Raw genomic sequence first — 16,756 nt, forward strand, 5'->3', positions numbered from 1 at the left:
TCTAGTCAAGGCTATGGTTTTTCCAGTAGTCATGTATGGGTGTGAGAGTTGGACTGTGAAGAAGGCTGAGCGCCGAAGAATTGATGCTTTTGAACTGTGGTGTTGGAGAAGACTCTTGAGAGTCCCTTGGACTGCAAGGGGATCCAACCAGTCCATTCTGAAGGAGATCGGCCCTGGGATTTCTTTAGAAGGAATGATGCTAAAGCTGAAGCTCCAGTACTTTGGCCACCTCATGTGAAGAGTTGACTCATTGGAAAAGACTCTGATGCTGGGAGGGATTGGGGGCAAGAGGAGAAGGGGACAACCGAGGATGAGATGGCTGGATGGCATCACGGACTCGATGGATGTGAGTCTGAGTGAACTCTGGGAGTAGGTGATGGACAGGGAGGCCTGGCGTGCTGTGATTCATGGGGTTGCAGAGTCGGACATGACTGAGCGACTGAACTGAACTGAACTGTCAGAGACACTTTCCTGTTGGTTTGAAGAAATAAATGGTGGTACTGTGAGGGGACTTATAGAGGATCCATGTGGTAAGGCCCTGAGGGTGGCCTCTAGGAGCTGAGGGTGATCCTTGGCTGAGAGCAAGAAAAAAACGGGGACTTGGTCCTACAACTGCAAGAAACTAAATTCTGCCAACAACCTAAACAAGCCTGGAAGAGGACTCTGAGCTTCAAGCGAGACCGCAGACCTGGCTGACATCTTGATTTCAGTCTTGTAAGACCCTGAGAAGAAAAATCAGTTATGCTATGAATGCATAACTGACCTACAGAAATGAGAAATAATAAATGGGTATTGTTTTAAACTTAGTTTGTGGTAAATTATCATTCAGCAATAATAAAGCTAATACAGGGACTTCCCTGGTGATACAGTGGATGGGAATCCGCCTGCCAGTGCAGGGGACAAAGGTTCGATCCCTGGTCTGGGAAGATTTCACATACCTTGGGTAACTAAAGCCCACTGAGCCCTGGTGCCACAACTACTGAAGCCCATGTGCCCTAGAGCCTGTGCTCCACAAGAGAACCCACCACAATGAGAAACCTGTGCACCACAACACAGAATAGGCCCTGCTCACCGCAACTAGAGAAAGCCCGCACACAGCAATGAAGATCCAGCACAATCAAAACAACAGCTAATACAGGTAATAAGGACTTAGAACTACCCTCAAAGTAGCAGGCGGTTCAGAATTTGCTGAGAAGCCAGCAAAGTCTACCTTTACCGGGAGTGGGGAAAGAAAATTTCTGCGGTCAGACAAACCTGAGCTCAAATCTAAGCACTATTCTTAATATTCATCAGTTGTGTGATTCTTGGGCAAGTGTCCTTTGAGTCTGTTCCTTCATCCATAAAATAGGGGTAAATACTCACCTCACAACACTGTTATGAGGCTTAGATGGGATAATAAATAGTTTGTAGCTTGCAGTGGCACAAAATTATCATCACAATTGCTTTTGAAAACAACGAAAACATACAATATTGCGGTAGCCAATCTAAGGTACTGCAGGCAAAGACAAGTACAGTACCTTACAATTTGGGACTGGGATTGAAGTGCCATATAGCCAGCACTTTTTGTTTTTTTTTTTCTTTTTAGCCAAGCAAGGCTTGAGGGATCTTAATTCCCTGACCAGGGACTGAACCCAGGCCACAGCAGTGAAAGCGGTGAATCTTAACCACTGGACTGCCAGGGAACTCCCAATGCATTCTTTCTTCCTCAAGTTTTTATCTTTTTTTTTAAAATTTTAATTGGAGTATAGTTGATTTACAATGTTGTGTTAACTTCTGCTACACAGCAAAGTGAATCAGTTATACATATACATATACCCACCTCTTTCTAGATTTTTTCCAGTCCTTTTTCTTCCTTTTTAAAATGTATTTATTTATTTATATTTTTGCCTGCACTGGGTCTTCATTGTCACCCACCAGCTTTCTCTAGTTGAGGCAAATGGGGGCTACTTTTCCTTGTGGTGCTTGAGCTTCTTATTGCAGTGGCTTCTCTTGTTGCAGAGCACTAGCTCTAGGCACTGGGGTCCCAGTAGTTGTGGCCCACTGGCTTAGTTGCTCCTCAGCATGTGGGATCTTCCCAGAGGAGGGATCAAACCCATATCCCCTGAATTGGCAGGCGGATTCTTAACCATTGGACCACCAGGGAAGTCCCTTCCAGTGCTTTCTTAATCATGAGAGCCCTGCCATCTCCTGGGCTTCCAGTGCTTGGCAATTTAATGACTATTAATTGAAATCAAAGAGATCATATCTTCCCCAGGTGTCTTTTCAACATTTTGGTGGGAGAAAATGAAGACAGTGCTTTCAAAAAAGATTTTTTATCATTTTCCCAGCCAGGTTCATACCCCTTAAAGCCATACTGCTAGGGAGGAGGCAGAAAAGGGTTATCTGCTGAAACCCTAGAGACAGGGCCTAGAGTCAGGAAGCAAAGCCTGAATCCCCACCTTTTCTTTCCTCAGTAGTTCCAGGGATAGAGAATGAGGGATAACAAGACAAGAGACTTGTCTCATTAACATTGCATGGCAGATAGGTAATTCACGCCTGGGGAAAGTGGTCCAGCTGCTGAGGAACTCAAGGTCAGAATGCAGTTAATGAGGCCAAATTAGATGTTAAAAGTCTTGGCACCGGGGACTTCCCTGATGGCCCAGTGGTTAAGAAGCCCCTTGCAGAGGATGAGGGTTCAATCCTTGGTTGGGGAGCTACCATACCACATGCTGCAGAGCAACTAAGTCCCCAGCGGCCACAACTACTGAGCCCACGAACCCTGGAGACGGGAGTGCCTACCTGGCCAACAAAAAAGATCCTGCATGAGGAAACGGAAGACCCCACGTGACACAACTGAGACCAGAAGCACCCCCCGCCCCCCCCCAAAAAAAAAATCTTGTAACTTAATCAACAACCCCTCCTGTAGAGACTGGAGGAGGGTATGTCAGGGTCAGTCCGCGCTGACCCTGCAGCCACCTGACTAGCAGTGGCCACCGCCGGCCAGCAGAAATATCCAGGTGAGTGCTGGGAACTGGGAATTCGGTGAAAAGAGCCTCGACTGCCGGCAAGAAATCTAATTTGAGAGCCCATTTGTTCTCTGTAAAGTCAAGTGATTGGACTCTTTTGAATGCTTGCGGGTTTCTAGCATAAGAAAAGTTACCAATAAGGTCCTTTATACGAAGGCAGTTGTTCTGTCCCACTCTCTTATTTTAGGCTCAAACCTGGGAAGGAAAGAGCAAAGAAGGTATTTTTTAAATTATAATTTGTAGTGTTATTTTCGCATGTTGAGGTGCAGGAGTCGTCTCCCGAGCCGGATCTGAACCGCGCTGTCTACTGACGGCTCTTCCCCTTCCTTCTATTCCTTGCTCCACGACGGCCCCTGCCGTCCAAGGGACCAGTAAGCCGTGGGGAAGCGACGCCGAAATAGTTTGTCCTCAGCGCGCCGCCGTAGCCTGCCGTTGGCCCAGTGATGCCCTCTTTCCGCCGAGGCGCGAGGGCCGCAGTGGGCGGACCCTTATGCTCCGCCCACCGTGCGTCGGTGCGTGAGTACGGCCCCCACGAGCTCCCGAGCGGTCGTGGGCTCACACCCGGCTTCTCTTCAGCCTTAACCTGTGCGCCGCCATCGCCGTCATGCTAGGCGCCGCTGTCCGCCGCTGCTCTGTAGCTGCAGCCGCAGTCGCCCGGGCCAGCCCTCGAAGCCTCCTGCACCCCACTCCGGCCCCCGGCCAAGCCGCCGGTAAGGCTCCCGCCTGCCGCTGTCCGCGCCCTCGTGTCCTTGCGGTGACCTGGGCCCCCGCCGCCACGCGATGGCAGGCTCTCCCAGAGGCCTAGCTCCTGCCTTGCGGGCCGGCGGCTGAACCTGGTGACCGCTTGCCGTTCTCGCCGCCGCCTTGAGTTGTGAAAGACTCGAGGGCGCGCCCCCGAGGCCCCCCTCGGCGCGACTTCCTGGTGCGGGCACCGCGGACCGATCAAATGTGGACCTGCTGTGGGCGCCAAGGAGGGGGCGCAGCGCACCTCCCGTGCCCACCGGACCCCTTCGGTCCCCAGGCCGTGACCGTGCCCCGGCGCTGACCCTGCGGCCACCTGACTAGGAGTGGCCACCGCCGGCCTGCAGCGCTTCGGCGAAGGTGACATTGAGCTCAGGGTAGGGGCGGGGGTGATCCCTCCGGGGTCCCCGGCACCGCCGCCCCCAGCGTCTTCCAAGAACACGTTATACTTACGTGTGCGACACTTAACAGTCTTTTCATCAGACGTATCTCGGTTAGCGTTTTGTCCATCACTTAACCAGACCACTCTGGTATTTTTAGAGACTGCCTTGTCACATTGTAATTCTTAAACTTTTATGATAGATCGACGTGTGTAGCTATTTCCTGAGGCCTGGAAGAGGGACTGACTTGATAGATCTTATGATAAAACTCTTATTTCAGGAATTGGATATCACAGACCCAGAAATAGGGGGTTCTGCCTATATGGGGAAGCTTTATGTTTTTGCTTCCGGTTAGAAGCCTGATTGCGGAGTGTAAGATGTTCTGTTGATTCCTGTCTCTTGTTCTGCCTTCCGGTTATATCTGTTCCTGGAGACTTTGTGTCTAGCACTTTTAATTATTTTAACTGCACTTTGGTTTCAGCCCATGATGGTAGTATATGCTACATAATGAAATTTGGCCCCTAAGCATGCATATTTAAACGTATGAACTCAAACTTTTGCTAAGATTAGACAGTGATTTATCTCCAATCATTCTAGCCGCCCTCTTAAGCATAATTCATATACAAAAAACTTTATTTTAGGTGTTGTCCCATAAACCTAAATATTTGCCACAAGGAGGCAGTCATGGTTACATTCATGTCAACTACTTTCTAGCTGTGTGACCTTGGACATGTTAGTTAAACCCTAAGACTCAGTTGCCTAAGTCTAAAATTGGGATACTATTTAGTAGTTGTGAGGTTTAAATGAGATAATGTTAACTCTCAGCACCTTTCCTGGCACAAATGCTTGAAACATTTGCTTTATTTTTATAGTGCCTTTCATTTTTGCATATTATAGGTGAGGTTTATTATCATTATGAGACTGAAGAAATTTCATGCAAATAAAAGTCAGAAAGGCTTAAGATTCTTGGATGAGGCTATCCAAGAATGAAAGAGCTCTGGAGGGGTTAACCTGGGGAGCTTCAGGTTTGCTGTAAGTAAGTAGCAACCCAAACTGCCTATTTTGTCCCACTTCAGACTCCACCTTGTAACAGAATTGTTTTCCAATAACTACTGAATTAGATAATTAAATATTTTGAATAATTGCTAAATTCTCCAGCCAACCCTTAAAAGTTACATAGTCCTCACCCCTATTCCTTACCCTGATAGGCTATGAGAAGGTGGGAAGAGTTTCTGCTTTCTCTTTCTTGGTGGAGGGCTAAATTTAAGTAGCATTTTTAATTACCTTCCAACCTTTTCTGCACCACTCCCACATTTATAGATTTCTACCTTTTGGACCCCTAAACCTTGTACTTCCGTATAGCTGTGTTTGAGCTTGTTTATATACCCTTTACATTAGTCAGTTCTTTCCGTTATGCCTTAGAATCACCACCACCAAAATGCCTGTTCTTTGAGCTTTGTCTGACCTGTTTAGTTATTGAAGGGAATTAATGAGCCACTTAATTTTTCTAAATATGTTTGCTTAACGGAAAGGCAAAAAGCAGTGTTAGATTTTTAGATTGTAGCCCTAGAAATGTCCCAGTTTTTTTTTTACAGATGGTTCCCTTTTTCTACTCTGAAACCTTTATATAAAAACACCGAGTAATTGTTTTCCAAAATAGTTTACCATACAAGCCTCAAAACTAGGTGGAAATGCTGTACATTGGGGTGGTGTGAGGGATATAATTTACCTAAAAATCAGAATGTTAAGCATGTCCATAACTAGAAGACTAGATCCTGCTTTGCTTATGACTGGAATAAGGAATATAATGTAAACCATTGGGAAAGTGTGTTTTCCTCAACCTGAGATCTGTGTGTGTTCCCAGTGCTTGCTTGGTTTTCTAAATAGCTGTCTCATGCATTGTCTTTGTTTTTTAATAAAACCAGTTTGTAATTTGGGACTCTCAGAAGGAAGGTGAACAAATCATTGAAGGTAATCCATTGATCTCCCTGACTAAGATTTGCATTTGTTGGTCATCTTTTTCACAGTTAGAAAACAAAACCACAGTCATCTAGTGAAATCCATGCCCAGCAGTGAGCAAAAGAAATTCGTTATCACGAAACAATTTACTGGATGTTTGGGAAGGTACACTTAATAGTTGCCTCTAGGGAGAGAATTATATACTTCATTTTTCTTGAGTAAATACTTAGAAGTGGAATTACTGTGTTTGTTAGGTGTATATTTAACTTGATAAGGAACTGCTTAACAGTTTATACTTCAATTATATACTTGCACTTTATTCAGTTAAGGATAACTTATTTTTGAAAAAGATGGTTTACAAATTTTGGGTGATGGTGGGCTGAAAGGTTGTTTTTGATATGTTAAGCCTTTAAAAATAACTAGAAATTATACCAAGCTCTTATAATTCATACAATAAGAGGTGCAATTTGAAGAATGTTTTATTTCTATGAATTATGATTTCTATAAATAAATCAATTAAGGCACTTCTAGATAAGGATTAATTTAAAGCTACAATGAGTACATACCTACAAGGTTACTAAGCCCTAGGCAAAATGTTAACCTGGCTTTCATTTTTAATCATCATACTCTGCTAAGGTAGTGGTATCTGCATTTTACAGATAAGGAATATAAAACCTGAGTTAATTAACAACAAGAGAGTGAAGAGCCTAGAAGTATCTGACCACTAGGCTCTACTGCCTCCTAAAACCCAAAGATAAAAATTCCTTCTCCCACCTCCTGCCCCATTCAGAGGCTATTCGGAAGGAATTTAGATCTCTTAACTCCCAATTCACTGTCCAGTTACGAGCAGAAACTGAAAATGAAAGGCTTTTCATATGGTACTGGAAAAGGGTATATTGATTGGAAGCAGACTGCTAAGGGTGTCCTGTTTTCTTGATAGTGTTATATTTAAAAATCTCACTCCTTAGAAATCTAATAAAACTTTTTTTCATTGAGTATAAGTGAACTTTTTTTTGTTGTTGTTAGCTGCTCTGGGTCTTCATTGCTTCTAGCTGTCTTTTTCTAGTTGTGTGAGTGGGGGCTACTCTTCACTTGTGGTGGTGCATTGCTTCTCATTGTGACTTTTTAAATTAAGAAAATATGTTAGAAATTTGCTTAATAACTAGAATGGAGGGAAATCCCTGGCAGTCCAGTGGTTAGGGCTCTGTGATTCCACTGAAGGAGGCACAGGTTCCTCCTTGATCTGGAAACTAAGATGCCACATGGCACAGCCAAAAAAAACATAGAATGGACATCATTTTACTTACTTCTTGGCTGTGCAACTTAAGGGATCTTAGTTCCCCAGTCAGGACCTGAACCCAGGCCCTGGGCAGTTGAAGTACAAAGTCATAAGCATTGGACTACCAGGGCATTCCCAAGAATGAACGTTATTTTAAATTAGGAATTAATACTGTTTATCATAAAAATAAGTATATAAAGAAAATTTTTCTTTCCAAAGATAACTGCTGTTAACAGTTACACACCAGCATTACACATAAATGAGAAAAGCATAAACATACATCTGTAGTACTTTTTGTTTTACTTTTCTGTGCTTATTTTTTTATTTGGGGGCTGTGCTGGGTCTTAGTTGCAGTACGCAGGATCTTCATTGCAGCATGCAGGTTCTTAGTTGTGGCATGTGGGATCTAGTTCCCTGACCAGAGATCAAACCCAGGCCCCCTGCACTGGGAGCTCAGAGCCTTAACCACTGGACCCCCAGGGAAGTCCCTCTGTGCTTAAGTTTTTTAAGATGTTTTTTTCAAATCAGTACATAAGATTTATTTCATTTGACCTGGTGAATAATTTTTCTACCATGACATGCATAGCTGATTCAAAACCTAAGCATTGAGTGAATGTAATACCACTGAACTGTACATTTAGAAATGGTTAAGATAGTAGATTTTGTGTTGTGTATATTTTAAGACAAACCCAAAAAAGGAAAAAACCAGTCAAGTCCTGCTTCTGTACATTGAAGTTACTGTTCTTCCTCCCCTGTAGCTGTCCAGTCACTTCGCTGCTACTCCCATGGGTCACATGAGACAGACGAGGAGTTTGATGCTCGCTGGGTGACATACTTCAATAAGCCAGATATTGATGCTTGGGAGTTGCGTAAAGGTAATTGGAACACAGGCATATGTGTCTATTTTAATACAGAATTATGAACTGCTGTGCAGTCTTCCACTACTCTGTTAAAAGTAACTACAGTTAACCCTTCAAAAACTTGGGGGTTAGGGACATTGATGCCCACTTGCACATAGAACATCCATATACAACTTTACGGTCGGCCCTCCTGATCCACAGTTCTGAGTCCAAGGTTCTCCATATATGGATTCAGATCATGTAGTATTTATGAAAAAAATCTCTGTGTAAGTGGACACATAGAGGTCAAATCCATGTTCAAGGGTCAGCTGTATTTTGAAAACATGTATCATGTAGACTGGGTATTGTCATGCATCTTGCAATTAGGAAAGTTTATAGTTTCCAGAGTGTGTGTTTCCTGTAAAGTAGTGTTTTGAAGGAGGCACAGTTGATGTTTTGGGCCAGACAGACAGTTCTTTGTTGCAGGGGCTGTCCTTTGCATTGTAGGATGTTAAGCAGCATCCTTGGTTTCTACCCACTAGATGCTAACACCCCCACAAACCCCCAGTTGTGACAACCAGAAATGTCTCCTAAGGGACAAAATCATCACTGCTGTAGAGATAGGCCAAGGTGAGCAAGATTTAGCAATTTTGTAACTTTTAATAAATAGATAATTTACGTAAGTAGTCATTTGGTTTTCTTCCCCTCTTGGTAATTGTTTTGGATTTTTGTTATTTTTATTCTCGGTTATGATTTATCTGTCTTGTCCTGAGTAAGTGTCCTATCAGAGTAAGCTAGAACTTGTTTATCCTAAATTTGTAAATGTGCATTTAACATGAGTAGATAGCATTAATAACCAAGCTAGTAGACTGATAGATAATTTTAAGTGTAGGTGGTTTATCTCAAATGAAGAATTCATTCTATGACTATATTCTAGCATTGCAGTCACTGTTGTCCTTTAATATTTTAAAATTAATAAAAGCCAGAAACCTAAGTGCTTCATACTTCTCCACAGGCATGTAATGACTCCATTTTGCTGCAACTAGGGAAATTCTTATTGGATAATCTTGAGTAGAAGTAATGAAAAGAACAGTTCTGCATTCCCATTAGAGAATCTTAAATTTTATGATGTGTCATTTTGTGCAGAGCCAAAAGTAATCATGCTCAGTATTTTCTGGTTGAATGTTTCTGACTCTGCACTAATGGTCCTCTATATCGCCTTAAAGTCCTCATTTGGGCTTCATTACTTTCTCCTTAAGCATTTCCCTGGTTGTTTTTAGATTATTTTTCAGTCAGACCTATTTTAAAGCAGTCAAAGTACATACATTGTACTAAGAGTTAAAGATATGAGTTGAAAATGACCGTCTTGTTTGAAAAGAAACCAGCTAATTTTGAAAATAGTGTTTGCACTTAAGATCACTCTCAAGGTTATTATTTTTTTGGTCATACTACGTGGTTTGTAGGATCTTTGTTCTCCAATCAAGGATCAAACCTAGGCCCCACGCAGTGGAAATGCCAAGTTCTAACCATTGGACCACTAGGGAATTCCCAGTTATCTCATTTTAGAGATAATAGAAGGCAATGGCAACCCACTCCAGTATTCTTGCCTAGAGAATCCCGTGGACAGAGGAGCCTGGTGGGCTGCTGTTGATGGGGTCGCACAGAGTCAGACATGACTGAAGCAACTTAGCATGCCTGCATGCATTGGAGAAGGAAATGGCAACCCACTCCATTATTCTTGTCTGGAGAATCCCAGGGACAGAGGAGTCTGGTGGGCTGCCATCTATGAGGTTGCACAGTCAGACAGGACTAAAGCGACTTAGCAGCAGTAGCAGAGATAATAGGGGCCCAGGGACTTACTTGGTGGTCCAGTGGTTAAGACTCCACGCTTCCACTGAAAGAAGCATAGGTTTGATCCATGGAAGGGAAGTTCTGCGTGCCATGTGGTAAAGCAAAAAAAAAAAAATAGTGGATCAAACAGACAAGATCACATGTCTATAGTTCAATAAAAAAATAATGGATAAGTAAATTGAAGTTTAAGTGAGGATATTCCAGATTGATATGACCCCTCTTTTTAATTTGACAGGGATGAACACACTTGTTGGCTATGACCTGGTTCCAGAGCCCAAAATCATTGATGCTGCTTTGCGGGCATGCAGACGTTTAAATGATTTTGCTAGTGCAGTTCGCATCCTAGAGGTTGTTAAGGTCAGTGAAATAACAATGCTAAGGTTGTTCTGGAAGTAGGTGGGCTATTGATTAGGTATTAGCGTATTCTGTATTTTTGAATTTGTTAAAATGCCTGAAATTAGTTTTTGTATAGTTAGAGGGAATGTACATTGTGGTTATATTCTCTTTGGAGAGTATTTGGGAGAATTTATTCAGGAATTTATCTTGTTAGAATTTCAGCAATCCCATTTGAGAATTTATCTTAAGGAAATAATTAAGAATTGCAAAAAAAAAATTGCAGTTTATCTTTGTGCTGCTTGTGATATGAAATTAAGTATTGCCAGTGGCTTCTTAAAATGGGACTTCCCAGAGGAGATTATTATTAATGCTGTAGAAGTGTATTTAACATTTAAGATATATATTAATTGAAGGAAATTGTGAAATAATTTTTTGTAGTATATCCCCTTTTTATTAAAAAGTATAGAGAGAATGATCAAAATGTAAGGATGTATACTTTCCTCTCACTTATTTGATTATAGTTTTTAATTTTTCTATAATGAACAATGCATTGAATTTTAAATAAGAATTTGATAATTAAAAAAATACACTTAAGGAGACCTAGAATTTGTTAGAAGAATAATATAACAACTTGACACTTAGTCTATTTGACCTTCTAATATTTGTCTCTGAAGAATGTTGTGACAATATAGGTATAATTGTATATTATGGTAAGTATTCCTCAAAGCTCTCTTGCCTTGGAAATAAGTATTCTCTACGTGTAGCTCTCCATGAAAAGACTTTTATATTCTATAGGAAAGAAATGCAAGGTCTGTAAGAGGGAAAGTATGATAATACTTTATCTAAAATGGGTAAGATAATTAAGGGTTCTGTGGGCTATCAATCCATTCAGCACCAGTAGTTAATTCAGTTAGGGTCTCAAATTGAGGCAAATTAAGAAACTTTTTTCATGTTAACTTAATTATTCCTGTTGCCTGCTGGGCACATTTAATTGCCATCACAAAATTCTGTCATCACCACCTTCTTTTCCAGTAACTCAAGGCTTTAAAATTTCTTTCCCCCTGGATTTAGTAGTCTTAGTCTCCAAGTGTCTTAGCAGTCTACCTTGAATAGTGCCTATGTAAGTTGCTCTCTCTTTTGAACGAATATGTTAACTTAAAAGTGGGTGGTTTGTATTCTCTGCTACTAGCCTCTGCATATGACTGACAGCATTTTCAGCTTCATTTTGTTAATAGAGACAGCTTTTCGGAGCTAAATGTGACTATTTTCTTTGCCATCAGGACAAAGCAGGACCTCATAAGGAAATCTATCCCTATGTCATCCAGGAACTTAGACCAACTTTGAATGAACTGGGAATCTCCACTCCAGAGGAACTGGGCCTTGACAAAGTGTAAACCTCATGGGTAAGGTATACCTGAATAAGGCAAGAAAGGATCCAGGGAGGGGTGAGTGAGTGGCATTACAGTATTCTCAGAGAAAGACCTTTTCATGGCTTTGTTAGAGGCTGTGAGCTTAGAGAGTACCTGTGATGATTAATTTAAAGAGCTAGAGTTGTTGTTTCTAGTTGTTATAATTGTTCTTTTATTGGTGTAAAGGCAAGTTAAAAAATCTACTTTAAAATTTATATAATATAAAATATTTCAAGGGTAAAGAATAGCATAGGGAATAAATGTAACCATACCCAAATTTTGAGATATTATTTTTGCCATATTTGCTTTAGTTTCTCCCTCTCCCCCAAGAAATGAGAGGTTTCACATAGAGTTGAAGCCCTCTCCGTACCTTTTCCCTAATTCCAGCTCTTTAACCTCTCCTTAGTTAAGGCAATCTATTACATACCAGGTATTCATCATGCATGCTTTTATACATCTTTATTTTTAACATCAGGGTTTCATTAATTTGATGCTTCTGTTTTTGTATGCCCAAGTTGACATATAATAGGTAATATTCATTGATAATACATACAAACTTGATACCTTGTGGAAAATACAGACTAGGTAATAAAACCAGTCACAAGATTGCCAAGTAGTGAGCAGTACGCAGAAAATCCTTTGTAAAACAGAAAAAAATACATAAGTAATAACGCTTATATTTATTTTATTTAACAAACACATATAGTGTATATAACTCTTATTATGTATGAGGTACTGTTTTATGTGCTTTACAAACTCATTTAATCCTCATGAACAGTCCTGTGAAGTATTTACTGTTATTACACTTATTCCCATTTTAGTATTTTACTAATGAGGAAAATGAGGCACCTTATCCGAAGTCATACAAGTAGTAGAGGAACCCACATTTAGACCAAGGCAGTCTGGCTCCAGAGTCCATTGTTTTTACTATGCCACACATCCTTTGTAGGCATTGCAGTACTAAAGCATTTACTAAGGCCATAGTCTTATTTCTCAGATGTAAATAATGAGGCTTAAATAGAAGGTTTGCTTCCCAAGAGTAAGAAGTTTATTTTTAAAAGGTGGAACTAAGCTATCTTATAAAAGTTTCAGTAAAAGTGGACCCAAGATTATTTAAAAAGCTAGTATCAGATCCTCACAAGATAAAGAACCAGTGAGCATGGTTAGAGTACCATTCAGTTCAGTTCAGTCACTCAGTCGTGTCCGACTCTTTGCAGCCCCGTAAATCGCAGCACACCAGGCCTCCCTGTCCATCATCAACTCCCGGAGTTTACTCAAACTCACGTCCATCGAGTTGGTGATGCCATCCAGCCATCTCATCCTCTGTCATCCTGTTTTCCTCCTGCCCCTAATCCCTCCCAGCATCAGAGTCTTTTCCAATGAGTCAACTCTTCACATGAGGTGGCCAAACTACTGGAGTTTCAGCTTCAGCATCATTCCCTCCAAAGAAATCCCAGGCTGATCTCCTTCAGAATGGACTGGTTGGATCTCCTTGCAGTCCAAGGGACTCTCAAGAGTCTTCTCCAACACTACAGTTCAAAAGCATCAATTCTTCGGTGCTCAGCTTTCTTCACAGTCCAACTCTCACATCCATACATGACCACAGGAAAAACCATAGCTTTGACTAGACGGACTTTTGTTGGCAAAGTAATTAGTGAACACCTAATTCCACACTCTAAAAATCTTAAACTCAAAGAATACCTACATTCAATCTTCCTGCCACAAACTGAGCAGAAAATGCCTGAGGTTTTGAATTCAATTTTGAGATCTCTTTTTACAGCTTGCTTTGAAACAAGAGTCTTAATTTTATCTTTGTCCATCTCTATATCACCACTGTCTTCCTCCTCCCTGAAGCCAGATAGCACATCTTTGTGAAATGTGAAAAGGATATTTTCTAGCTGCAGTAACACTGCATTTCTTTTACTTAAAAATTTTTAAGAGGGCAGCTCCCCAGTACTTTTATGATTAGAAAAGAATGCTACATCAATAATTACCAGGTGGATAAACAACAAAAACGCCAAATAGCTTGTACCTGGTGTGTTGATTTCAGGCTGGATTAAGAAAGAGCAGAAGAGACTACACAGAGGCAGTGATTTCCTTGGGCTGTTGCTCTAGAGGTTATTTTTAGTAAGATTTCTATCTTTTCTTTATTTCCCAGCTAATTTTTCATGTTTTCTCTTACAGATGGGCTTCCCAAGGACTTATTGGTAATGCTACTTGATTATAAAGAGTCACCTGGAAATACTGATGATAACATATTACCTTATTCAAACAAGTTTTCCTTTGTTGAGTACCAAACCATGTATTGTAACTTGGACTTTAATAAAAGGGAAATGAGTTTGAACTGAAATTAGGTATTTCATGTGTTTGCATTGAAAGGCAGGGGGGAAAAACTATTATAGGGTCATTGGTTTCACTGTTTGGTTGCCACATTATATGTTGAGAGAACTGCTTCAGTTCTCTGGAAACCATCCAACATGAGTCAGCTACATTAATGTATTTGGGTGCACTTGCTGGTAAATTAGCTAAAAAAATTTTTTTAAGTAACTATATAGAATTTTCTTTTTTAAAAGTTATTTATTTGGGTGTGTAAGGTCTTCGTTGCTGCATGCGGGATTTCTCTAGTTACAGCAAGCAGAGGCTTTCTCTTGTTGTGGAGCACAGGCTTTAGTAGTTGCAGCATGCTGGCTCAGTAGTTGTGGTGCATGGGCTTAATTGCTCCACAGCATGTATGGTGGTCCCAGACCAGGGATCGAACCTGTGTCCCCTACCCTGGCAGGGAGATTCTTAACCACTGAACCACTGGGGAAGTCCAATGTAGAATTTTCTTGTTGACAGGGCCAGCAAGTACTCTGGGCTTAGAGGGTTAGTTGTCTGTGGGTACAGATCAAATTGTGTACCTTTCCAAAAATGGGTGAAATTAAGTTTTTAAAGTAGTCATTGAGATAATCTTTAGGATGTGCTCTGTAGAAGCCAGCCCCTTAGTGCTTCTCGTCTTCCCTACCTGTTCTTCCCTAGCAGTACAGTATTAGCCTTGGACATAAAAGAATTTGCTGTGGTAGATTTGGAGGCTTTCTGCTTAAAGAACTGAGTAAACGGGTTTACTTCTTGAGAGAATAAAATACACAATCCTGTCTTTGTTGTTGTTTAGTCACTCAGTTGTGTCTGACTCTCTTGTGACACCATGGACTGTAGTTCACCAGGCTCCTCTGTCCATGGGATTTCCTAGGCCAGAATACTGGAGTGGGTTGCCATTTCCTTCTCTAGGGTATCTTCCTGGAAGTGTCCTGCATTGGCAGGCAGATTCTTTATCACTGACCCACCAGGGACGCTTCAGAGGCCCCATAATACTGGAAGCCAGCTGCTGGATAAAGAGGTTATAGGTTTGAGTAACTTCTAGTACAGCCAGTTTGACTGCTTCATCAGGTGAACTGTACTAATATTAGGTTGAATTTTGATGTCTTCTCTCCTAAAGCCATGTAAGAAAACGTTAGTAAAATCAGTTTTGAGGAACTTCCCTGGTGGTCCAGCAGTTAAGACTCTGCTTCCACTGCAGGGGGCACAGATTCAATCTCTGGTCTCCTCAGTCAAGGAACTAAGGTCCTGCATGCTGTGCAGTGCAGCCAAAAAGAAGGAAAAAAGTAGAATCAGTTTTGATGAGGTTTAATACAAAAGATCCTTCTTTCCCCCTTTTTTTTAAGAAGTAGAGATGTGAAATAAACTAACAGTATTTATGGCCATCTTTTAGATGGTGCTAGAATAGGAGAGACACAACTCGATGACAGGTAGGGCTTCTATCCTAACAGAATGGGATCTCTAGCTTTTTCTTTCCCTACTTTCTGTTTTGAAAATTTTCAAAGCAGTTAATGGTTTGCTACATTTGTTTTTATGTACACTTTTCCCTCAGTCATTTGAAAGTGAGTTGCACATATAACACTTTAACCCTGAATACTTAAGCAACATCTAAGAGAAATTTCTCCTAAGTAACCACAGTACCATTAATATGCTTCAAGAACTTTGGCATAAAATACATACAATTCATTTTTCTGAAGAGTCCAGGCCAGTTGGGGTAGAATAGAATGTCCTGCATCTGCATCTTCCTGGTTGTTCATTAAAATCTAGTTAAACAGGACTTCCCTAGTGGTCCAGTGGTTAAGAATCCACCTTGTAATCAGTGCAAGGGACGTGGGTTCGATAACTGGTTGGGAGTTCAGACCCAGCACGACATGGAGCAACTAGACTTAAGTTGAGCCCTGTGGACTCCTGGGCCACAGCGAAAGATCCCCTGTGACACAGCAAAAGATCCCACATGCTGCTGCTAAGACCCGATGCAGCCAATTAAAATGTTTCTTTTTTAAGCCCAGTTAAACATTTTTGACAAGAATACAGTAGTATCCCCCACCCCGCCCTTTATATGCAGTTTTGCTTTCTGCACTTTGTTACTCATTGTCAACTACAGCCTGAAAATATTAAATGGAACATTTCAGAAATAACGTGTTTTAAATTGAACACTGTTCTGAGTAGTGTGATGAAATCTCTCACCTTCCCTGTCCATCCCATTAGTCACTTAGAAGCTGTCTTAGTTGTCAGATTGATGGTCATGGTATCATGGTGCCTGTGTTCAAGAAATTTTACTTACAATAATATCACCAAAGTGCAAGAGTAGTAATACTGCCAATTTGCATATGTCAAAGAGAACCTATAAAGTGCTTCCTTTTAAGGAAAGAAAAAAATGTCCTGTGCTGAGGTAGCCAAGATCTAGACTAAGAACTCTTCAATCCGTGATACTGTGAAGGAAAAAAATTGGGTGCTAGTTTTGCTGTTGAACCTTAAACTGCAAAAGTTTAAGCCACAGTGAGTGATTAGTGCTTAGTTACGATGGAAAAGGCATTAAATTAGTACAGTCAGATATTTTAAGGGAGAGGGAGACCATGTTCACATAACTTATAGTATATTG

General features: G+C 41.2%; 1 protein-coding gene across 1 annotated transcript; it reads left to right on the top strand.

The window, feature by feature from the left end:
- Positions 1-3,450: 3,450 nt before the first annotated feature.
- Positions 3,451-14,149, top strand: COX5A (cytochrome c oxidase subunit 5A). The gene is made up of 5 exons (XM_069560212.1): positions 3,451-3,715; positions 8,123-8,239; positions 10,290-10,411; positions 11,671-11,793; positions 13,984-14,149. Exons 1-4 carry the CDS (start codon positions 3,610-3,612, stop codon positions 11,782-11,784), a joined length of 459 nt encoding a protein of 152 aa, XP_069416313.1. The 5' UTR covers positions 3,451-3,609; the 3' UTR covers positions 11,785-11,793; positions 13,984-14,149.
- Positions 14,150-16,756: the final 2,607 nt, after the last annotated feature.

Source organism: Ovis canadensis, chromosome 18 (genome assembly GCF_042477335.2).
Source record: "Ovis canadensis isolate MfBH-ARS-UI-01 breed Bighorn chromosome 18, ARS-UI_OviCan_v2, whole genome shotgun sequence".
Classification (NCBI taxonomy): Eukaryota; Metazoa; Chordata; class Mammalia; order Artiodactyla; family Bovidae; genus Ovis; species Ovis canadensis.

Bases quoted from the DNA above. Each gene is read 5' to 3' on its own strand.
- COX5A (XM_069560212.1), top strand. From the start codon at position 3,610: ATGCTAGGCGCCGCTGTCCGCCGCTGCTCTGTAGCTGCAGCCGCAGTC. The intron at 8,240-10,289 runs GTAATTGGAACA...TTAATTTGACAG, and splicing joins TGCTTGGGAGTTGCGTAAAG to GGATGAACACACTTGTTGGC. The intron at 10,412-11,670 runs GTCAGTGAAATA...CTTTGCCATCAG, and splicing joins GCATCCTAGAGGTTGTTAAG to GACAAAGCAGGACCTCATAA.